General features: G+C 45.7%; 1 protein-coding gene across 1 annotated transcript in view; it reads right to left on the bottom strand.

Annotated features, from left to right (window-relative positions):
- The window catches only part of LOC102433316 (acyl-coenzyme A synthetase ACSM1, mitochondrial-like), a 42161-nt gene that overhangs the window by 3970 nt on the left and 13551 nt on the right, over nt 1-24640 (bottom strand). Inside the window, exons 4-12 of the mRNA XM_023744648.1 lie at nt 23649-23789; nt 21594-21753; nt 20836-20915; nt 17451-17574; nt 15406-15486; nt 14816-14917; nt 10690-10817; nt 9595-9694; nt 8403-8522 (exon numbers count right to left, since the gene is read on the bottom strand). Of these exons, the coding sequence (XP_023600416.1) occupies nt 8403-8522; nt 9595-9694; nt 10690-10817; nt 14816-14917; nt 15406-15486; nt 17451-17574; nt 20836-20915; nt 21594-21753; nt 23649-23789 (1036 nt within the window). The remainder of the gene's footprint in view (nt 1-8402; nt 8523-9594; nt 9695-10689; nt 10818-14815; nt 14918-15405; nt 15487-17450; nt 17575-20835; nt 20916-21593; nt 21754-23648; nt 23790-24640) is intronic.

Here is a 24640-nt window from a genome sequence, read left to right on the forward strand (position 1 = left end):
GACCCAAATTTAAAAAATCAGAAACTAATGTGGAGAAGTAACCACTGACACCACAGAAATACAAAGGATTGTAAGAAAATACCATGAACAACTATATGCCAAAAAGCTGGACAATGTGGATGAAATAGACAAATTCCTAGAAAAATACAATCTCCCAAAACTAAATCTGGAAGGTTCAAAAAACCCTTATAGGCCAATAACAACTGATGAAATTGAAGCAGTAATAAAAATACTCCCACCAAACAAAAGCCCAGGTCCGGATGGCTTTACAGGGGAGTTTTACCAAACATTCAAAGAACAGCTAACACCTATACTCCTCAAACTATTTCAGAAAATCCAAGAGGAAGGAACACTTTCAAACTCCTTTTATGAGGCCTACATTATCCTAATTCTAAAACCGGATAAAGACACTAAAAGAAAGTGAATTACAGGCCAATATTCCTGATAAACATAGATGCTAAAACCCTCAATAAAATATTAGCAAATCGCCTCCAGCAATAATTAAAAAGATCATACACCATGATCAAGTGGGATTTATTCCAGGGTTGCAAGGCTGGTATAATATTGGCAAATCAATAAATGTGATACATCATATAAACAAATAGAAAGACAAATATAACACGATCATATCAATAGATGCAGAAAAAGCATTTGACAAAAATCCAATGCACATCTATCTATCTATCTATCTATCTATCTAGAGAGGTAATATGCAAATTAGCCAGGATGCCTTAAGGCGTCATGACCTTCATGACCAGCTCAGGAGGAGCTGCGTGTGCAGATGGTTGGGAGGAAACTGCGAGCCGCCCCCAGCCCCAGTGGCTGTGGGGAGGCTGGGGCTAGGGGAGGGCCGGAGCAGAGACACAGCACAGGGGGGCACCTGCTACAAGCCTCCGTGGCTCCGAGCATGCCCCCAACCCAGTGGACACACACCAGGTGGGGGTCTGCTCCGAGTGGCATATAATGAACAACATAAACTGATGAACAAAAATAGAGCCAGAGACAAAAAGATGGCGGCTGGCAGGACGGAGGTGAGGGATAGGAAGTGAGTGAGTGAGGGGATGAGTGGAGAGTGTGTGGATGTGTGTGGTGTGTGTGTGAGTGAGGGGGGGACAGTTAAATCCGGCAGGAGCAGCAGAGGCTGGCAGACCAGGCTCTGGGGGACGCGGAGAGACTACCACCGCTGTGCACTCCCCGGACTGCGGGACTCCGGCACGGAGCCCACACCATCTTAAAGGGGAGAGCGGCCTCTTCTAGGAACTCAGCAGCACCACCACCCAGACAGGCCTTGGACACTGCCCGCGACCCGGCAGCCACTCCAGCCAAAATCCTGCAGCCACACCCGCAGACTGGCGGACCCTGGGACCTCCACCGCCAAGGAGCACCGCGCCCGCAGCAGTAAGTGCAGCCTCCCCCTCCCCAGCGGCAGACCTCCGACATTGTGTGTTCGCTCGTCTCCAGTGTCAGGTCTCCAAGGCACACCACTCCATAGACTTCTCTTAGGAGTCACTGGGAGCCTCGGCTGGGTGTGATTTTGTACCGACACAGGCGCACTGCCACCCAGTAGAAATCTGAATTCCCTCTGCCTGAATAACTGCCCACACACACCCAGCTGCGCAACTTCAGCGCCAGGGCCCCTCAGAGTGCATCAGAGCTCAGCGCTGGCGAACTGAACGGCCACAGTTCCTCACTCCCCCTCAGCCCATCTATCCACAGGGCACTTTGGGGAAACCGTGATGAGCCTCTGCTGGGTCCGATCTTGGACTAATAGGGTTGCACTCCCCTGGGAAGTAGAAATTCTGAATTCACCCATCCCGGATACCTGCCCAAAGCGTGCCCTTCAGAGTGCTTCAGTGCGCCTGCGCTAGCAAACTCACTGCGGGTGCTCCTGTGTGCCGCACGGGGAACGCAAGCCTATCCACCACAGGTGCATCAGCAAAATCTGAGTTTCCCCACCCCACAGCTGCAGAACTCTGGACACTGCATGTGCATGCTTTTCCAGCGTGCAGGTCTCCCAAGACCACCGCTCCACAGGCAGCCCTGGGGCCCCGCTGCGAGCCCTGCTGGTCCTGCATTTAAACAAACAGGGGTGCACTGCTGGGCTGTAGAAACGCTGAATTCCCTCTTCTGGGATACCTGCCCACAGACACTGCAGTCCAGTGGCTTCAGTGCCAGGGCCCTTCGGAGTGTGTCAGTACACCCTGCTGGCAAACACACCACAGGTGCCTCTGTGAGCTGCCGCTGGAATCGCGTGTATCCAACCAGGGAGGCAGCAGCAAAAGCTGTCTACCCACCCCACAACTACAGAACTCTGGACACCACAGTCACGCTTTGCCAGAATGCAGGCTTCCTGAGCCCCACCACCCCAATAGACGGTTCCTGGGTGCCACTGTGAGTTCCTGCGGGGCATGCATGATTTCAACCAAGGGCATAAGACAGCAAAAATTGGAACACCCCCTCCACGGCTGCTGACTTCTAGACACCTCAGTTGCGCCTTTCCAGCTCGCTGGCCTACATCAAGAGAACCCAAATAGCCCAAGTAGGGAGCTACACTAGACTACCAAATCCAGGAGACCTGAGAGGTCACACCAGTAGCACCATACCCTAAAGAAACTGGGTAGCAAAGCAATCGAAGCTACAATTTAAAACATTACAGCAAAACATGGGAAGACAAAAAAGCAATCCACAAAGGAAAGACAAAGAGGATCACCAGAAAGGGAATTAAATGAAATTGAGGCTACTAACTTATCAGAGAAAGAATTCAGAGTAATGGTTATAAGGATGCTCAAACGGCTGGATAACAAATATACACAACTCAATGAGAATTATAAGGAGCTGAATGAGAATGTCACCAACATGAAAAGGAACCAAGAGGAAATGAAGAACGACATGGCTGCAATAAAGAACACAATGGAAGGCTTAAACAGCAGACTAGAAGAGGCTGAGGACCGCATCAGCGAATTAGAAGACAAGGTAGGAAAAGGCACACAAGGGCAACTGGAAAAAAACCTTAAAAAGCAAGAGGAGAGCCTAAGGGAGCTTTGGGACAACACAAAATGAAACAACATTCACTTAATAGGGGTACCAGAAGGAGAGGAGGAGAAGCAAGGAATAGAAAACCTGTTTGAAGAAATAATGACAGAAAACTTCCCTGATACTGGCAAGAAAAAACTACACAAGTCCAAGAAACACATAGAGTGCCAAACAAGATGAACCCCAAAAGACCAACACCAAGACACATCGTAATTAAATTGGCAAACACCAACGACAAAGTAAGAATCTTAAAGGCTGCCAGAGAGAGACAGAAAGTTACCTACAAGGGATCTCCTATTAGAATATCAGCTGACTTCTCAACAGAAACACACCAGGCAAGAAGGGAATGGAATGAAATATACAAAGTGATGCAAAGCAAGGGAATGAATCCAAGAATACTATACCCAGCAAGGCTATCATTCAAAATTGAAGGTGGAATCAGGAGCTTCACAGACAAAAAGGGGCTAAGAGAGTTTATTACCACCAAACCAGCAATGCAAGAAATGCTAAAGGGACTGCTGTGAAAAAAAGAAACAGAAAGACAAGAAGAAACACAAACATTAAGAATAAAAATGACCACAAACAAGTACTTTTCAATAATAACATTAAATGTAAATGGATTAAATGCTTCAATCAAAAGACACAGGGTAGCTGAATGGATAAGAAAACATGACCCATATATTTGCTCTCTGCAAGAGACTCACCTCAGAACAAAGGATTCACACAGGCTGAGAGTGAAGGGATGGAAAAAAATTTTTCAGGAAAATGGAAATGAGAAAAAAGCTGGGGTTGCGATACTTATATCTGACAAAATAGACCTCAAAGTAAAGGCCATAACAAGAGATAAGGAAGGCCACTACATAATACTAAAGGGAGCAATTCAACAAGAAGATATAACTCTGGTAAACATATATGCACCCAATACAGGAGCACCCAAATACATAAAACAACTTCTGGAAGATATCAAGGGAGAGATCGATAGCAATACAGTCATAGTAGGGGACTTTAATACCCCACTGACACCACTGGATAAATCCTCTAAACAAAAAATCAGCAAAGAAACAACAGCAATCCTAAATGACTCACTAGATCAGATGGACTTAATTGACATCTTCAGAATATTTCACACCAAAGCTACAGAATATACATTCTTCTCCAGTGCACATGGGACATTTTCAAAAATAGACCATATATTAGGACACAGGCAAAGTCTCTTCAAATTCAAGAGAATAGAAATCATAACAAGCATCTTCTCAGATCACAATGGCATAAAATTAGAAATCAACTACAATAAAAACATTGAAAAAAATCAAACACCTGGAGGCTAAATAGCATGCTATTAAGCAATGACTGGGTTACCAGAGAGATCAAAGAAGAAATAAAAAGCATCCTGGAAACAAATGACAATGAAAACACAACAATCCAAAATCTATGGGACACAATGAAAGCAGTCCTGAGAGGGAAGTTCATAGCTCTACAGGCCTACCTCAAAAAAACAAGAAAAACTGGCAATAAATGATCTAACCCTACAACTCAAAGAGTTAGAAAGAGAGCAACAAGAAAAGCCAACAGTATCCAGAAGGAAGGAAATAATAAAGATCAGAGCAGAAATAAACAACATAGAGACCAAAAAAACAATACAAAAGATCAATGAAACCAAGAGCTGGTTCTTTGAAAGGATAAACAAGATTGATGAACCTCTAGCCAGGCTCACCAAGAAACAAAGAGAGAGAATCCAAATAAACAAAATCAGTAATGAAAGAGGTGAAGTAACAACTGGCCCTACTGATATACAAAGGATTGTCAAAAAATACTACGAACAACTCTACTCCAATAAACTGGACAACCTCGACGAAATGGACATATTCCTAGAAAAATACAAGCTTCCAAAACTCAATCAGGAAGAATAAAAAAACCTGAATAGGCCAATAACTACTGATGAAATTGAAACAGTAATCAAAAAGCTTCCAGCAAACAAAAGCCCTGGACCAGATGGCTTCACAGGGAAGTTTTATCGAACATTCAAAGAAGAACTAAAGCCAATCCTTCTCAGAATATTCCAAAAAATTCAAGAGGAAGGCACACTTCCAAGCTATTTCTATGAAGCCAGCATTACCCTAATCCCAAAGCCAGATAAAGACACCACAAAGAAAGAGAATTACAGGCCAATACCCTGATGAACATAGATGCTAAAATCCTCAACAAAATTCTAACAAACCGGATCCAGCATTACGTTAGAAAGATCATACACCATAACCAAGTGGGATTTATTCCAGGAATGCAAGGCTGGTACAATATCCACAAATCAATAAATGTGATACATCACATAAACAAGTTGAGAGGCAAAAATCACATAATCATATCGATTGATGCAGAAAAGGCATTTGACAAAGTCCAACACCCTTTTCTGATAAAAACGCTCAGCAAAGTGGGAATAGAGGGATCATACCTCAACATAATAAAAGCCTTATATGACAAACCTACAGTCAACATCATAGTCAATGGGCAAAAACTAAAACCATTTCCCTTAAGAACAGGAACAAGACAGGGATGCCCACTTTCACCACTCCTGTTCAACACAGTACTGGAAGTGCTAGCCAAAGCGATCAGACAAGAAGAAGAAATAAAAGGCATCCAAATTGGAAAAGAAGAAGTAAAATTGTCATTATTCGCAGATGACATGATACTATACTTAGAAAACCCTAAAGACTCCATCAAAAAATTATTAGATGTAATAAATGAATTTGGCAATGTAGCAGGATACAAAATTAACGCCAAGAAATCTATGGCATTTTTATACGCCAATAGTGAACTTACAGAAAGAGAAATTTAAAAAAACAATCCCATTTACCATCACACCAAAAAAATTAAGATACCTAGGAATAAACTTAACCAAGGAGGTAAAAGACCTCTACCCAGAAAACTACAGGACATTGAAAAAAGAGATATAGGAAGAAATAAACAGATGGAAGAACATACCGTGTTCATGGATTGGTAGACTCAACATCATCAAAATGTCCATACTACCCAAAGCAATCTATAGATTCAATGCACTCCCCATTAAAATACCAATGGCATATTTCACAGGTCTAGAAAGAACACTCCAAAAATTCATCTGGAATAAAAAAAAACAAAACCGAATAGCTGCTGGGATCCTGAGAAAGAAGAACAAAGTAGGAGGGATCTCAATACCAGATATCAAGCTGTATTACAAACCCACTGTTCTCAAAACTGCCTGGTACTGGCACAAGAACAGACATATAGACCAATGGAATAGAATAGAGAACCCAGAAATTGACCCAAACCACTATGCTCAATTAATATTTGACAAAGGAGGCCAAGAACATACAATGGAGTCAAGACAGTCTCTTCAATAAATGGTGCTGGGAAATTTGGTCAGACACAATGCAAAAAAATGAAACTAGACCACCAACTTACACCATACACAAAAATAAATTCAAAATGGATAAAGGACTTAAATGTAAGACGGGAAACCATAAGATTATTAGAGGAATCCACAGGTAGCAAAATCTCAGATATATGCCGAAGGAATTTGTTCACTGGCACAGCTCCTAGGGCAATGGAAACTAAAGGGAAAATAAACAAATGGGACTATATCAAAATAAAAAGCTTCTGCACAGCAAAAGAAACCATCAACAAAACAACAAGAAAACCCACTGCATGGGAGAACATATTTGCCAATGATATCTCCAATAAAGGTTTAATCTCCAACATTTATAGGAAACTCATACAACTTAACAAAAGGAAGATAAACAACCCAATCAAAAAATGGGCAAAGGACCTAAATAGACACTTTTTGAAAGAGGGCATACATAAGGCTAAGAGACATGAAAACATGCTCAAAGTCACTAATCATCCGAGAGATGCAGATCAGAATGACAATGAGGTACCATCCCACACCTGTCAGAATGGCTATCAATAAATCAACAAATGACAAATGCTGGCGAGGATGCGGAGAAAAAGGAACCCTCGTTCACTGTTGGTGGGAATGCAGACTGGTGCAGTCACTGTGGAGAACAGTATGGAATTTCCTCAAAAAACTAAAAATGGAACTTCCATTTGACCCAGTGGTCCCACTTCTAGGAATATATCCCAAGAAACCAGAAACACCAATCAGAAAGGATATATGCATTCCTATGTTCATAGCAGCACAATTTATAATAGCTAAGATTTGGAATCAGCCTAAGTGCCCATCAGCAGATGAATGGATTAGAAAACTGTGGTACATCTACACAATGGAATACTATGCAGCTGTAAAAAGGTAGGAACTCCTACCATTTGCAACAGCATGGATGGAGCTGGAGAGCATTATGCTAAGTGAAATAAGCCAGTCAGAGAAAGATAAATATTACATGCTCTCACTCATTTGTGGATTATAATGACCAACATAAACCGATGAACAAAAACAGATGTAGAGACAGAGAAGCATTGATCAGATGCTCAAAACTCAGAGGGGAAGCAGGGGAGGGTGGGGCTGAGGGGGAAAGATCAACCAAAGGACTTGTATGCATGCACATAAGCATAAGTGATGGATGTGGACAACAGGGGGTGAGGGTAAGGGCAGGATTGGGGGGACATTGGGGGATAAGGACACATTTGTAATATCTTATTCAATAAAGGGGGAAAAATAGAGCCAGAGAAAAAATATTTTAGAAGATAATAGAAGTAATCCTGTTATTTGCAGATTTTTAATATTGCCTACAACTTTTGTGATATTATACTATGTTAGCACAGTTTTGGTAATATTATTACATTTAAAATCTTTTTTCTCTGGAAATATTAATGTTTTTTGCACATAATATATTATATTTAAAATTATGTTTCTTGAAATGTTGTTTATTGCATATAACATTATTATATTTAAAATCGTCTTCCTTGAAATATTAATTTATTGCATGTAAAGGGCTAATTATTTTGTATCTAAAAAAAAGAATGGACTGCATGTTCTAAGGATAAATATAATTTTGTTAACACTTGTTTGTTGTGTACATAAGTATTAACTGACAGTATCGAATGTATTTCTTAGTATGAATCACACTTAGGAATAGTTAGAAAGCGGCTGATTTGGATGTCTTTTTCAAATTTTGAAGGATGTTAAATAGCCTCTTTGGATAGCTTTGGGCACTGGTCTGATTTTTTTTGTCCTCGGGGTAATGTGCAGCACGTTTTGGGGTCCGACCCAGAATAGAGGTTCCATCCCACTCAGTTGGCTGCATCCACCCCTAAGCTGAATTGCTTGTTCTGCAGAGAAAAATGCTCGTTCTATGTGTGGTTTCAGCGTCTCCCGGCCACCCGACCAGACTTGGGGCAGCAGAGCAAGGAAGGGAGCGAGCATCGGCCCCACTCACCTTCCTCGGGTACTTGTATGGGGCTGTCACTGCCTTCACGTGCTCCTGCAGCTCCTTGGCGAGCTGGTCCGGGTCATGGGACAGAAACTGTGGGGTCAGGACAATGAAGGCCTTCACCACCTGCAACGCAGAACCAGAGCCCGGCCTCAGGGTGAGTGCCACCCAGTTGCCTGGTTTAAAAGTAAGTGTTAATGCAACGAATGGCAAAGCAAGCTGACACCCGAGCCTTTGGAAAAGGACAAGGCCAGGTTCAAATCCAAATACTTCCAATTTCTCCTCTTTCCCTTGCAAAATCACTTAACCTCAAATTCCTTCTCTGTGACATGCGCAGAGTACAGGTTCATCCCATGGAGCTGAACATGGTGGCCTTATGTTCAGATTCCATGAGATCATTCACATAAAACATGCACCCAGTGTAACTTTATTATTACCCCCAGCATCATTGTTTTCATCATCATTTTTACCACTAATGTATGTACAGTTCTGTGCCTGGAACCTTGTGGGCTTTTAATAATTGTTGGTAACTTATTGATCTTATTGTTTTTATTTTTTAAGTACTTGTTGATTATTTTTTAAAAAAATACGTTTTTATTGATTTCAGAGAAGAAAGGAGGGGGAGAGATAGAAGCATCAATGATGAAAGAGAATAATCAGTCTGCTGCCTTCTGCACGCCCCCTACTGGGGATCTAGCCTGCAACCTGGCATGTGTCCTGACTGAGAATCAAACATGGTTCCTGGGTCGACACTCAACCACTGAGCCACACAGGCTGGGCTGAACTTATTGCTTTTATATTGTTATTTATGTCCCCATTTAATTGCACAGGTCTTGTACATAGTAGGTGCTCAATAAATCCATTGAATGCATTGGAAACAGAGTGCTCAGATTTCCATCCTGGCTCCAGCACAGTGCAATCCGGGCAAGTTATTGAACTTCTGTATGCTGTCTCTTTGTCTATTAAAAGGTATAATAAGTAAGAGTCTCTAACTCAATAAGTTGTGGTGAGGGTTAAATGAGCCAGCTCACCCAGTATCTAGTCAGGATGTCACGGATGATGCCACAGTGCCTCTTGCTGCCCACACGGTGTAAGTGCGCCGCGTGCGCCGCGCACACCAACTGCTCTGGAAGGTTCCCCTGCACCAGCCTTCCAGTGCCCACATGCAGACCCCATGACCTCCTGTCCTGCTCCTCACCTGCCCTCGGATCGGGTCCGGGCTGCTCACCACAGCTGACTCAGCCACCGCCGGATGCTCAGCCAGGGCGTTCTCCACCTCTGCCGGCCCAATGCGGTACCTGCGGGACCAAGGGTTCCTGCTCTGGGTCTGAACAGATGCCAGGGCTGCAGTGACCCAGGCCCTCCAATCCCATGTTTGGGAGTCACAGCTCCCCTGGGCACAGAGGGCAACCTTCACGAGAGCCAGAGGCCTGTGAAAAGGCGCTGCAGTGGGACCAGGATGTGAAGACCTGGGCATTCCAGGCTCAGATGCTCCCAGGTCTCCCCTCACTGCCTCCTGTGGGCGGGTGGGGGTGGAAGGCTGTCCTCCTGGGCTGTGGGCGTGGCACCAGGAGCTTCCCAGCAGGACTCTTACTGTACTCTTGGGAGCCTTAGACTTTGTCTTAAACGTTTGGGTAAATTCTGTCCCACTACATCAGCATCTCATTTAGAAATTTAAAAAGTAAAACAAAATTAATTTCCCTGATGCATCCAAGGGAAGTTGTTACTTGTGTCACTTTTTCTCCCTACATCACCTAAGCGGTAGGAACAACAGATTGGGGGCCAGAGTACGTCAGTTCAAATCTGGGCTTCTCCCTGCGCTACCTTGGAAACTTTCAGCAACTTAGTTCATTGGTCAGTGACTCAGTGTCCTCATCTGTAAAATAGGCCCAATCATGGCATCTACTGGGTTAAGCAAAGCACAGAGGAGTGTACTTTCACACAGTAAGTACTCCACAAGCTTAGTTGCTATTGTTGTTGTTCTGTGACATGTGTCCCATTAATTAGAGGAACACAGAGAATGATTTCCCCCAACCAATGGGGACAAATAGGGGCTCAAATAAGGCCTCCCTTCCCAATCCTATATCCCCTCTTTAAATTGCACGATGTCTACTGTGGTTGCACTTCCAGGCCTTCTTGACCTTTATTTTGATGTTGGGGGAGATGCACAGATACCCCCGGCCAGGGCCCTGTAGACATGGCTGCACAGGAATAGGCTGAGGGCCCATCCCCAGTGCATGGAGGAAATGTGAAGCAACCTAGAGCTGCCAGGCCCCAGCTCAGCCACACCTACCCAGAGGCGTTGATGATGTCATCGTCCCTCCCCAGGAACCAGATGTAGCCCTCTTCGTCTATAGTTGCTTTGTCCCCAGTGTTGTAAAAGTCCCCACACTCCACTTTGGCCGTCTTCGCTGGGTCATTCTGCAAAGAGAACGGCACTCTTATTGAAGGCAGTGAGGTTAGAGATGTTGAGCTGCAACCTGGGGCTCAGATCTGGGTTTGAATCCTGCTTCTCACGTCACCAGGCACCTGTGCAACTTTTGTAATCCCTCCGAGTCTATTTACTCTACATGCAAACACTCAATGCATGCTACTGGTCAATTAATGCACAAAACACATTGACAATTGATGTCAATATAACACAGTAGCTGAACAGATGGAAGGTGTCAATAAACATTTGCTAAATGAATTTTCTTCCCTAAGTACTATCTCATCTCATCCTCAAAGAAAGCTTGTGGCCTTGGCCAGTGTGGCTCAGTTGATTGAGCATCATCCCATGTACCAAAAGGTTGCCAGTTCACTTCCTGGTCAGGGTACATGCACAAGTTGTGGCTCAGTCCCTAGTAGGGGGTGTGCAGGAGCCAGCTGGTCAATGTTTGACGAAATAATGGTAGAAAACTTCTCTAACCTGGTGGAGGAAAAAGTCACACAGGTTCAGGAGGCACAGAGAACCCCAAGCAAGAAGAACCCAAACAGGCCTATGCCCTGACACATCTTAATTAAAATGCCCAAAATTAAAGACTGAGACCACATTCATAATTTAAAAATGGAAAAAAAATATATATATATATATATATATATATATATATATATATATATTTTTGGCCTTGACCCAGTTTGGCTCAGTGGATAGAGCGTCGGACTGCGGACTTAAGAGTCCCAGGTTGGATTCCAGTCAAGGGCATGTACCTTGGTTGCGGGCACATCCCCAGTAGGAGGTGTGCAGGAGGCAGCTGATCCATGTTTCTCTCTCATGGATGTTTCTAACTCTCTATCCCTCTCCCTTCCTCTCTGTAAAAAATCAATAAAATATATTTAAATATATATATTTTTTTATTGGTTTCAGAGGGAAGGGAGAGAGAGATTGAAACATCAATGATGAGAGATAATCATTGCTGGGCTGCCTCCTGCACGCCCCCCACGGGGGATCGAGCCCACAACCCGGGCATGTGCCCCTTGACTGGAATCAAACCTGGGACCCTTCAGTCCACAGGCTGACACTCTATCCACTGAGCCAAACCAGCCAGGGCAAGACTGAGAGAATCTTATAGGCAGCAAGAGGAAAGCAAACTGTTACCTACAAAGGAGCTTCCATAAGGCTGACACCTGACTTCTCATCAGAAACTCTATAGGCCAGAAGCGAATGGGATGAAGTACTCAAGATAATGGAAAGCAAGGATCTGAAACCAAGATCACTATATGCAGCAAGGCTATCATTCAAAATAGATGGTCAAATAAAGAGCTTCCCAGACAAAAAAAAAAAAAAAAAAAAAAAAAAAAGCCAGAGGAGTACATCACCACCAAGCCAGCAATAGGGCAGTGGTTCTCAACCTTCTGGCCCTTTAAATACAGTGCCTCATGTTGTGACCCAACCAAAATATTATTTTTGTTGCTACTTCATAACTGTAATGTTGCTACTGTTATGAATTGTCATGTAAATATCTGATATGCAGGATGGTCTTAGGCGACCCCTGTGAAAGGGTCATTCAACCGCCAAAGGGGTCGCGACCCACAGGTTGAGAACCGACGCTATAAGGACTGCTGTATTGAGAAGGAGAAACAGAGAGAAACCTACACATACAGAATTAAAATGGCAATAAATAAATACCTATCAATAACCCTAAATATAAATGGATTAAATGGTCTAATCAAAAGGCATAGGATAACTGAATGGATACAAAAATATGAGCCAACTATGTACTGTTTATAAGAGTCCCACCTCAGAATAAAAGACATACACAGGATGAGAGTGAGGAATGGAAAAAAAGTTTTCCATGCAAATGGAAAGGGTAAAAAAAAAGCTGGAGTAGCAATACTCATATCTGACAAAATAGACTTCAAAATGAAGGCCCTCACAAAAGACAACAAAGATCACTACACAATACTAAAGGGATGGATCCAACAAGAGGATAGAACCCTGGTAAATATATACACATCCAATACAGGAGCACCTAAATATATTTAAAAACTGCTAGAAGACTTTAACGGAGATTGACGACAATACAGTCATAGCAGGGGACTTTAACACCCTGCTGACTTCACTGGATAGATTTTTTTAGACAAAAACGTAACAAGGAAACAGTGACTCTAAAGAACACACTGGATCAGATGGATTTAATTGACATTTATAGAACATTTCACCCCAAAGCAAGAGAATATACATTCTTCTCAAATGCACATGGATCATTCACAGAGATAGACCACATGTTAGGACACAAAACAAATCTCTATAAGTTCAAGAAGCTAGAAATCATATCAGCAACTTCTCATATCACAGTGGAATGAAATTAGAAATCAACTACAGTAAAAACACCCCAAAACATTGAAACACATGGAGGCTAAATAGCATGTTATTAAACAAAGAATGGGTTACCAACGACATCAAGAAATAAATTTAAAAAAACCCTTCCTGGAAACAAATAAAAATGAACACACAACAACCCAAAATCTCTGGGCCACAGCAAAAGCAGTCCTGAGAGGGAAGTTCCTAGCACTACAGGCACACCTCAAAAAACAAGAAAAATCAGCAATAAACTATTTAACCCTTCAACTTAAAGAACTACAATGTGGACAACAAGAAAAGCCCAGAGTAAGTAGAAGGAAGGAAATAATAAAGATTAGAGCAGAAATAAATAACATAGAGACTAAAAAAAAAATACAAAAAAATCAATGAAACCAAGAGCTGGTTCTTTGAAAGGATAAAGAAAATTGATGAATGGTTTAGCCAGTGTTTTTTACTGTTGGTTGATAGTATCACATGAGGAGCAGCGTCCCCTGGAGGCCAGAGTGATAACAACAGTGACTCCAAGAGAGAGACCCTCTGATGGCTGTTGTTTTGGAGAAAGGAGGTGGAATCTGAGATCAATTTCAGGTGTGCCCACACTTCCATGGCCCATCTTGGAAGCTGAGAATTTCCTTTTAGTGGCCTCTACTACCCTGGGAGGGCTAGGGGTTATCTGGTTAGTTTCCTTAGAGCCCATCACAAGTTCTGTAATCCCTGGATTTCCCACTAGGCTTTGGGGCTGAAAGACATGGGTTTGAATCTTAGATCTGCCGTTTATTTGACATGGGGCAACACATGACTCCTATGGTCTGCAGGTGGTTTTCTCTGAGAAGTGGGGGAGGGGAGGCCTCAGGAGGCTCAGGACAGTGACTAGGTTTGTTCCCACCCTGTTGGTAAACTGGATGGTAGGATGTGAACCCAGCCGAAGCCGGCATTCTTTTTTATTTTTATTTTTTTAAAAAATATATTTTATTGATTGTTTTACAGAGAAGAAGGGAGAGGGATAGAGTTAGAAATATCGATGAGAGAGAAACATCGACCAGCTGCCTCCTGCACACCCCCCCACTGGGGATGTGCCTGCAACCAAGGTACATGCACCTGACCGGAATCGAACCCGGGACCCTTGACTCCGCAGGCCGACGCTCTGTCCACTGAGCCAAACCAGCTAGGGCACGAAGCTGGCATTCTTAATCATCAGCCCAAGTCCGATGATCCCGAAGCCAGGCTTCCCTACCCCCGTGGTCGGCAAACTGCAGCTCGAGAGCCACATGCGGCTCTTTGGCCCCTTGAGTGTGGCTCTTCCTAAGCCTTAGGAGTACCCTAATTAAGTTAATAACAATGTACCTACCTATATAGTTTAAGTTTAAAAAATTTGGCTCTCAAAAGAAATTTCAATCATTGTACTGTTGATATTTGGCTCTGTTGACTAATGAGTTTGCCGACCACTGCCCTACCCCATCAGTGCCACATGGGTTAGGAGAGGAAAGGCTATGAGCTTTGGGGGAACTAGACCTGGCTTCACTGAACTGGAGCACATAAAGGGAGATGGGAGGAGTCTCAGGATGCAGAGTTGAGTCCCCTCCCTTCTCGCTGCAGGGGTGCCAGGGACAGGGAGTGTCAGGCGGGGCGCCCTCACCTCATACAACATGAACAGGCCGATGGGCTTGGTGGGCTTGATCCTGATGCCAAGGTTGCCCTCAGTGTTGGGCGGCAGGATGTTGCCCTCGTCGTCAATGATCTGGAGCAAGAGGTCTGTGAGTCCCCCTGCAGGGCTCCCAGCATCCTGCCCACCCAAGCTCTGCCTGGCTTATGCGTGTGACACCAGGGGGGACCATGGGGAGGTCCCTGGTAGAAAACAGGATGAAGCTGTCAAGTCTTTGAAATCAGCAAGTCATGGGTGTGTTTGTTTCCTGGTACGTGGACATCACATGTGTCTTCAAGCTACAAAACAGGGTCAGGACAAGCTAAAAGCCCCGGCGGGTGGACAGAGCTGCCGGGGCTCCCCAGGTCCCGTATGCCACGGCTGTGTGTGCGGCCTCGGCTGGCACTGTGAGCTGCACTGAGCCCCACAGTACTGAAACCTCCCAGGAAATCAGAGGGAACTAGGAGGAGAGGAGCAAGGACAACTCGGGCAGGGGGCACGGCTGCTTCTGCCACCTGGTGTCACACGGGGTCCGATCCCAGCTGAGCCCTCAGTGCTCCCTGGCCCCGCCTTTAGCAACAAACCTGGACATCGAAGGGTGGGATGGCTTTCCCCATGGAACCGGGCTTGACCTGTGATTCCCGGGGAGTGCCGCAAGTCAATCCCTGTGCACAAAAGGAAGAGAATACCAGTGGTCAAAGGGTCCAGGCACATCACAGAGCAGCAAGAATCCTACACAGCACCCCTGCTCATAGAGCCTGTGGGGAGCTGGGAGCTCTGCATCCTGGGCCACAGGGTCCCGAGGGGGAGGCCAAGAAAGGAGCCAAGGGCTGAGCCCGGGGCTGTGGGCGGGTTGTGGGCGGGGGAGTGCCCACTGCACGCCAGGCTTGTGTCCATTTGACCAACACTTACTCAAGACTGAAGCTGACAGGATCCCTGCCCCATCTGCCCTCGGGGCTGCGCTGGAATCACTTAGGTTGCTCCTCTGCCACCACGCCCACCCCATTGCCCTCCTGGTGACCTCTGCCTCCTTCCTGGTTCCCTGAAGCTACCATCTGTCCTAGAGCGAAGCCTTCACAGTCAGAAGATGAGGTGATGCCCTGGTCTCCTCTGTCAGAGGGGCCGGGCCGGCACCCCCTCTCAGAGCCTGCGGGGTGGGAAGCTGCACAGGCCACACCCATGAGCTCACCTGACTCCTCAGGGCAACCAGCCAGACTCAGGCCCCAGGAGAAGGCCTGGGCGATCCTCCTTCGGTGGTATTTCCCCCCATTTCTGTGGTAGTCAACAGGGCATTATACTGACTTTTGCGGGTGTTTCCCTCCATAGAAAACAAGAGTCTGTGCAGAGAGATGGCCCCTTGGGCTCTGCACCCCTGACACCTGGCGCACGACCCCCCACATCAGTGAGGACAGGGGGCCGGCCCTGGGGGAAGTGCAGGCTGGGCACAGCCCGGGGGCAAACACACCCCTTCCCCTGTCCTCACCACCCCCCTGGGTCGGCATTCTGTTCCCATTTTGGACACTGGGAAGCCCAGCTTCTGGGAGAGCCCACCTATGCCTGTGGGTGTGAAGCTGCCATGGGCGATGCTCAGAGGAACTGACACCTGAGCTCCTGGGAGAGGAAGGCCTCCCTCTCCAAGCTGCTGCTCACACTTCAGGACACGGAATCGCCCACAGGTGAGCGAGCGGGTTGCAAGTGCTTTGGGAAATGAGGCTCCGGGCAGCGAGGAGCGAGTATTCTGTGGCTTCAAGCAGTCGATGCCAAGGGACTGGGGTTATGGGTGTAGCGTGTGCTTCTCTTTGTCCAAAAGTGAACTGGGAGCCATGCAAGGTCAGGCCTCGAGCCCTCACATTTCTCAGGCCTGGAAGAGGACCACTTAACTGACTAAAATAAAACTTTTCCTTTGCAAAAAAACAACAACACACCATCAGACAAATATGTTAATTAGGACCAAAAGAGCCTGACCTACAGGTCCTGAGAGGGGGTGACTCTGTGAGCTGAGGGGATAGTGGGAGGTGGGGAGAGTGGCTCTGTCAGCATCAGGGGGTTGAAGATGCCAGCACAGCAGACTCCACGACCTGCCCACTGTGTGCTCAGTGATCGCCTTGGGGGTGACAGTGTGTGTGTGTGTGTGTGTGTGTCTGTGTGTGTGTCTGTGTGTGATGCCTGTGCTCCCTCCTCCCCTCCTGCTCGTGCCCCACAATCAAATGTGTGTGCTGCCCTCATACACACCCACAGGTGAGCTTCCAGGGCCAGCTCCTGCCTGGCCCTGTGGCTGCTGCTCTAGGGAGGGATGGTGATGTGGGCAGGACTCGCAGGCAGGGCCTCCGTGAGGCAGGAGGTGCCTCCATTGCCATCGCTCCTCCCGGCTCCCCTGGTCCCAGGGATGCAGCCCCTTTCCTCAGACCCCTTTGGAAGGTTTTGTCCCCAATAGTCATCAGCACACTGAAGTCTTGACAAGTCAAAGTCTGTGTGTGAATCGTCTCTCTGCAAACTGATTTGGAGCTCAATAGCCTGGAACTCCAGAGCTGCCCTCTGCTGGCTTTGGGCACAGTGGGGCCTGTGCACAGGCTCTGGCAGATTCAGCTCCTCTACTGGGCTGAGTGGCCCAGAGGGGCCGTCCACCTACCGTTTCCGACTGTCCGTAGACCTGGTGGACCAGAAGGCCCGTCCGTTGTCTCCACTTCTCTTGCTCTTCGGGAAGCATGGCCTCCCCGCCAGTAGTGCAATGCTCCAGAGTGGGGAACCTGAGGCTTGGGGGAGACAAGGTGTCCACAGAGCTTCAGAGCAGACATCTGACCACCCCACCCCCCACACCTCTCCTGTTACTCAGAGTCAGGAGTGGTGGACAGGAGGCTGGTTTCATTAGGGGTGTCTTCCTCACTCGTCTGGAGCTTTCTCCAAAGTAGGTAAAATTAGCAGAGTCTCCACTGTTGTCATTAGTGAGGCCCTGATTGAATTTTTACTGGGTTTGGACCAAGTTCATCATCTGAGGAATGTTGCAAAAAGTGGCTGTCATATGAGGTTTGAAATAAAGATAGAGGCAGACTCCAAGGGCATGCTGAGATGGAGGCTATGTGAATAAAAGCAAGTTGTATTTCAGAGTTAGCTTCGTAGAGTAGCTGTTCAACTCCTTGAAATTTTAACTCCATGCCTAAAACTTATTAGGTCTTGTTTTTGAAGCAACAATTTCCATTTTAGAGTTTCTAAAATATACATAAGTTTAATCTCCAACCTTTATAGGGAACTCATACAACTTAACAAAAGGAAGATAAACAATCCAATCAAAAAATGGGCAAAGGACCTAAATAGACATTTTTCAAAAGAGGACATTCAGAAAGCCAAGAGACATATGAAAACATGCTCAAAGTCACTAATCATCTGAGAGATGCAAATCAAAACAACAATGAGGTACCATCTCACACCTGTCAGACTGGCTATCATCAACAAATCCACAAACAACAAGTGCTGGAGAGGATGTGGAGAAAAGGGAACACTCGTGCGCTGCTGGTGGGAATGTAGACTGGTGCAGCCACTATGGAAGACAGTATGGAGTTTCCTCAAAAAGTTAAAAATGGAACTCCCCTTTGACCTAGTGATCCCACTTCTAGGAATATATCCCAAGAAACCAGAAACACCAATCAGAAAGGATATATGCATCCCTATGTTCATAGCAGCACAATTTACCACAGCGAAGATCTGGAAACAGCCTAAGTGCCCATCAGCAGATGAATGGATTAGAAAACTGTGGTACATCTACACGATGGAATACTATGCTGCTGTAAAAAAGAAGGAACTCTTACCATTTGCAACAGCATGGATGGAACTGGAGAGCATTATGCTAAGTGAAATAAGCCAGTCAATGAAGGAAAAATACCACATGATCTCACTCATTCATGGATAATAAAGACCATTACAAACTTTTGAACAATAATAGATACAGAGGCAGAGCTGCCTCAAACTGATTGTCAAACTGCAGTGGGAAGGCCAGGGAGGGTTGGGGGGCAGGAGGGAGGGGAGTAAGAGATCAACCGAAGGACTTGTATGCATGCATATAAGCATAACTAATGGACATAAGACACTGGGGGGTAGGGGAGGCCAGGGGATTGTCAAGGGCGGGGGAGGGGGGGAAGGACACATATGTAATACCCTTTGTAATACTTTTAGCAATAAAAAAAATAAAAATAAAATGTCCACAAATTAAAAAAAATTTATACATAAGTGCCCATTAGATTCAAAGACAAGATTAGCTCAAAATTAATCTACAAACATGGGGAAATACAAAAATAAAACTATAGCAAAATAACACTACATCCATCAGATTGGTAAAAATTAAAGACTCTGACAAGAACAAATGAGGGAATCCTGCCTCCCTGCTGGTGGGCGCACAGGGCGATGGGATACTTTGGAAAATGGGTGGTAGGATGCGGTGTCACTGTGACTCAGCAATTTCTCCTAGAAAGACCCCCACACAAATGAGTGCTGATGTGCACAGGGTGAATGTGCAAGAACAGTATTAGTCATCAGCAGCCCTCGAATGAAAATCACCCAAATGTCCATTAGTGGTAGAACGGATTGAAAAAAATGTGGACTTTTTATAAAGTGGGATGTTATACAGCAATAAAAGTTAGTTACAGCAACATGATGCAACATGGGCGCATCTTAGAAATAGAATGTTGTAAAAAGAAGCCAGACATTACAGAATAATATGATTGCAAAGGTCACAAGGAAGTAAAAGAGACTAATATTTCCTTAGGAGGTAAACTACAAGTGGTGGGGGGAGGGGGAGGACACACAAATGAGTGAACACCATAAAATCCAAGATAGTGAGTTCCTTTAGGGAGTTGGAGAGGTCTGAGTAGGTCACTGGGGGCTGGCGATGTTCTCTTATTGTGTCTTGAATGAGTGGTTACGTATTAGTTTAATTTTCAACAATTTCTTAATCTACAAATTTATGTCTTATGTATTTTTCTGTGTGTTTGTTATTTCACAATTAAAAAGTTTAAAAAAGAAAAAAGGCCACCATGATGCAAGGCTCACTGTTTCATTTGGATCTGAGTCCTGCTTAATAAACTAATTAGACTGGCTGATAATTATCACTACCAGCATTACACACACACACACACACACACACACACACACACGCACACACACACTAGCTCTCACTGTCCTCAAAGAACCAGAGTTAAAACAGTCAGACTGTTACCGTCCTTGGCTGGTGATTGAAGAAACAGAGCCAGGGGAGAGGCTGACAGTGTTGAGCACAGGCAGCTGGGAAGCAGAGGCCTGTTTGCTTCACCAGGAAGCTCCAGTTTCACACCCAAGAAATGGCAGCACAGTCCCCCCAAGGGGATTAACACCCTCCCTCCCCCCTCTGGGTTGGGATTGTGTGTGGGAGGGGGATGGGGCAGGTCAGGAACTGCCCAGTAAAGTCAAAATGGCGCAGGGGGAGGTGTGGGACCACAGAGGCTGTCAGTCTAACCTGGGAAAAGATCGTTGGCCAGGGGTGCACCCAGTGCATGCCCCTGGAATCTTGGGAAGTTAATGGGTTGTTTTGAAAAAGCTCCTGGTTGAGACCCAGGTGGGTAATGCTGGCTCTCTCTCTTGCCTGGGACCCCACTGGCCCAATTTGTTCCTGTCCCCTCCCGCCCAGGAGCAAAGGACCATGCAGGTCTGGAGGCCACCTGGGCCGGCGGAGACTTCCAGGCCAAAGGATCATGAAGCAGAAACTCCGGGCATTGGCCTTTGCGTTGGCTGTTGAAGAGGAAACTGGACTTTTTCCAAGGCAGGGCCCAGAGAGATGGGGCATTGGGAAGCCGGGAGGAGAACTCTATTGATGTTACCTAACAAATAAACCACGTTGCCACATCGCAAACTCCTGGGCGTGAATCCTTGGGATTCTTTCCTCCCAACCCCGTGGAAGAGCCTGTTCCCCACCAACAACAAGACCACAGCGAAATACTCCTTAAAATCCTACCCAAAGATTGTGAACACAACAAGCCACTTCTACATACCTGCCAAAATTCTCCTGCAGAATCATTCGATATACAGAGGGCGCAGCAATGCACTGGGTGATGGGGTATTTAAAGAGTGTCTAAAAAGTGAGCAGAGAAAATTTTATTTTTATAGTTAAGATGAAAAACACTGGCCAATTATTACCATTCTTTTGTTGTTGGTGGTGGTAACTCTATTTTTTAAATTATTACCATTTTAATTCTGATCTCCCTTCTAGGAGAGCACATTTATTCATGATGTGCTCATGACAATAACAGCAACTGCTACCAGTTCCTGAGTGTTTTCAGGTGCAGGCCTCAGGGCTAAGCACTTTATATATTTTGCCTGTATCATCTCATTATTCCCAACAACTTTATGAGGTAGTAATTATTAAAACTCCCATCTTTCAGGTGAGGAGACTGAGCTCAGAGAGGTAAGGTTACCCCTAACGATGTTAAAGGTGTGAAAAGGAACCATCCTATTCCAAGGGCTCTGGTTTTAAACACTTCAATAAAATCACACACACACACCAGCTACCCAGCCCTGGAGGAGCCAGGAGACCTGAGATTGTTCTGGTTGCTTTAATTTCTCAAAATGTGTATTCTGGGAGACTCACTGACTGATTCAGTGCCTCACATTTGAGACCCCCCAGAACCCAGGTTCTATCACCCTAATGGGCTTCTTTGTACGTACACTCTTCTCAGCAGGGGCCAGCTTTTGAGCCTGAAACATGAGTTTCTCCAGGAGTTTGTTGACACTGAGAGATTAGTCCTCTTACCTCCACAATGACCTTAGGGTCAAACTGGGGCAGATGGTGGATGAAGACAGTAGACCCTGCTGTCCATGGTTCAAAAACGGCCCCCATGACAGCCAATATCCAGCCTGGATCTGACAGGCACCACAGGACATCGGAGGCCTTCAGCTGCAGTACTTCCCTGCTGACTCCAAAATACAGTGGCCTCAGCTTTGTAACCACAGTTGCATTCCCGGTCAAGGCACATGCCCGGGTTGTGGGCACCATCTCTAATCATTGATGTTTCTATCTCTTTTTCCTCTCCCTTCCTCTCTGAAACCAATTAAATATAATTTTAAAAAGTGCAAGTTTGAGTCCTGCCCAGTCATTCATTAAAAAATAATAAAGAATAATAATAATCAATGGGGGAAAAATATCCTCAGGTGAGGATTAACAAAAAATAAAATAAAATAAAATAACAGAAATAGCTGGTAGATGGATAATTGAATCCAGTGGCTACTCAGCTAGGTCTGAAGCATTTCTCCATCCTCCTCTTACTGCTTCTGAGGGACCTCTGTGTGCATAACTCCTTGAGAAAAACTCAACTCTCCCATGAGGAGCTATGGCTTTGAAGAGCTCTTCTATTACGAGGGAGGGGCCTGGAGAGCCATTCACACTCCCTGTTCCCATCTCTGAGGGCTGTGGCACACCCACAGGAAATTACAAGCTGGGGACCTCTGTTCTGAGCTTCAGACCCAACTGCCCACTGAGCATCTCTTCTGGGACGTCTCTCGGGCATCTCACACCCAGAGCATCCTAATCTCTCCTGCCTCCCGGGACTCATTCTTCTCCAGGGCTCTCTGTGTTTCAGTGACTGTCATTACTGCCCAAGCTCCAAACCTGGGAGTCCACCTTGACTCTCCAGCCCCTCCTCCCTCCCACATCTAGCCAGCACACCCTCCCATTCTCGCTCCTAAAATCTCAGACTTCTTAACTTCCTTCATGTCCCCAGCACCTTGTCCAAGCCACCACCATCTTGCACCTAAATTATTCTAAGACCCTCTAACAGGTCTTTCTAAATCTATTCTTTTTTTTCCAAGCCATTCTCCACCCTGCAGGACAGTGATCTTTTCAAAATATAAATTGGATTAGGTCTTTCTCTTGTTAACATCCTTTCAATACTTCCCAGTGTTTTCCCAATAAGCTCAATCTCTACACCAAATCCCCGGGACCCTGTGTGCTCTGGCCCCACTCACTCTCTCGGCTCCTCCCATCTGTGCCTCCCTGACACCCTGAGCAGCAGCTGCTCTCAAATCTCTGTGGTTCTATGAGTGCTACTTTTTATATCTTTGTGCTTTTGCTTGTGTTGTTCTGACTACACAGACCCCCCCTTCTCTCCACCCCCATGCCTTCAGGATTTTTTTTGGTTAAGTGTTATTGTTAGCACAGATACCCAGTGTCCACAAGACACCTTCTCAGCCCTCTGGTCTGGTTAATAAGGTACAAAATATATAGAACTAGGTGGAGAGGAGAAAGTAGGAGGGAGAAGATTGGTTTAATATTGATTAAATGATTAACCCAAAGCTATGTCTTCAGCCTTTACAATTATTTATTTTAGGTCGAAGGCAGTGGCCTGGTTCCAGGTATTACTTCCCCCTAATGGCTCATGACTGGGAAACTCCACCTCTGTATCTGTACAGTTCACATAGCTAGAACTTTCTGTCCTCCCACCATACCTGGAACCAGTGACAAAGACACATGGCTTGTCATTTGTGCAGCTTGCAGAATGCCTGCTGCCTGCACCCACGTTCCCTCCACACCTGTGAAGGTGCTCAGGCAGGACCCCCTTGTCATTGGGAGGCTTCAGTCAACACACACTTAGAAGTCCAGACCTTTGCCTTGGAGACCCTCAGTGGTCTGAACCAAAGAGAGCAGAAGGGAGAAGCAGGATGGACTCGGTTCTACTTAGAGCACCTTTCCCAACACACACACACACACACACACACACACACACACAACACACACACACACACACACACACACAGACACCCCTTGCCCCAGTCTGTGACCCAGCCTCTAAGTTGGTGTCCTCTTTCCTACCTTGAAGGGAAGGAGTGTCGCAAGGAAAGTCCATGGCTGTGTTTTGCCATCTTGGGGAAGCCGGTGGTGCCACTGGTAAAGAAGATGACCATTGGGTCCGTGGTCTTTGACTTAATACAGGTGTGATCTGGGGATGCTGATCTACAAAGGGATTGAACAGAAAAGGAGAGAAGTCAAGTCTCCTGGATCCACCCTCAGGGTCAGCAAAAGACACAACATGAGGCTCAAAGTCAGAAACCTGGTTTGCTTGTATAGATTTTAGAGAGAGGAAGAGAGAGAGAGAGAGAGAGAGAGAGAGAGAGAGAGAGAGAGAGAGAGAGAAACATGGATTTGCTATTTTACTTATTTATTCATTCATTGGTGGATTCTTGTATGTGCCCTGACCAGGGACCAAACCCACAACCTTTGCATTCTAACCAACTGAATACCTGGCCCAGGCAGAAACTGGGGTTTTGCAACATTGGATTGGAGGAAAAACTGGTCTCCAGGTCTGAAGCATCAGTGTTTATGGGTGACTTGGGTAAGAGGACTGACATTTCTTCTTTTTAAAAATGGGGAAAACACAGCCCATTTTTTAAATGAAGAAATGTCAGTCCTCTTACCCAAACAATCCTAAGAGGTGCCTATCCCCAACTTGTCATGATCTCTTTGTGGATGAGGAAACTGGGGCTCAAAGAGGTTAGGTAACTTGCCTAAAGACACACAGCCAACAATTGGCAGAGCCAGGGTTCAAACCCGGTGTGATGCATAGACTGTCCTCATACTCACACTGCTAAGCTTCTTTTCACACAAACTAAGTTTACAGGAATTTCACTCCATAACCTTGGTGATAAGGGGCAGGGCGGGCGGGGGGAGGGGAGTGGAGAAAGCGAGGGAGAGTGAGAGTGAAAGAAGATAGAATCAGTGGGGCCTTGATTCCTGGGAGCTTCTACACAGTCTCCAGGGCCTGCGATGTTGGGTTTGTGAGTTCCTCTGTTGCTCAAAGAACTGCA

Source organism: Myotis lucifugus, unplaced genomic scaffold, assembly GCF_000147115.1.
Source record: "Myotis lucifugus unplaced genomic scaffold, Myoluc2.0 scaffold_480, whole genome shotgun sequence".
In the NCBI taxonomy this organism is placed as follows: Eukaryota; Metazoa; Chordata; class Mammalia; order Chiroptera; family Vespertilionidae; genus Myotis; species Myotis lucifugus.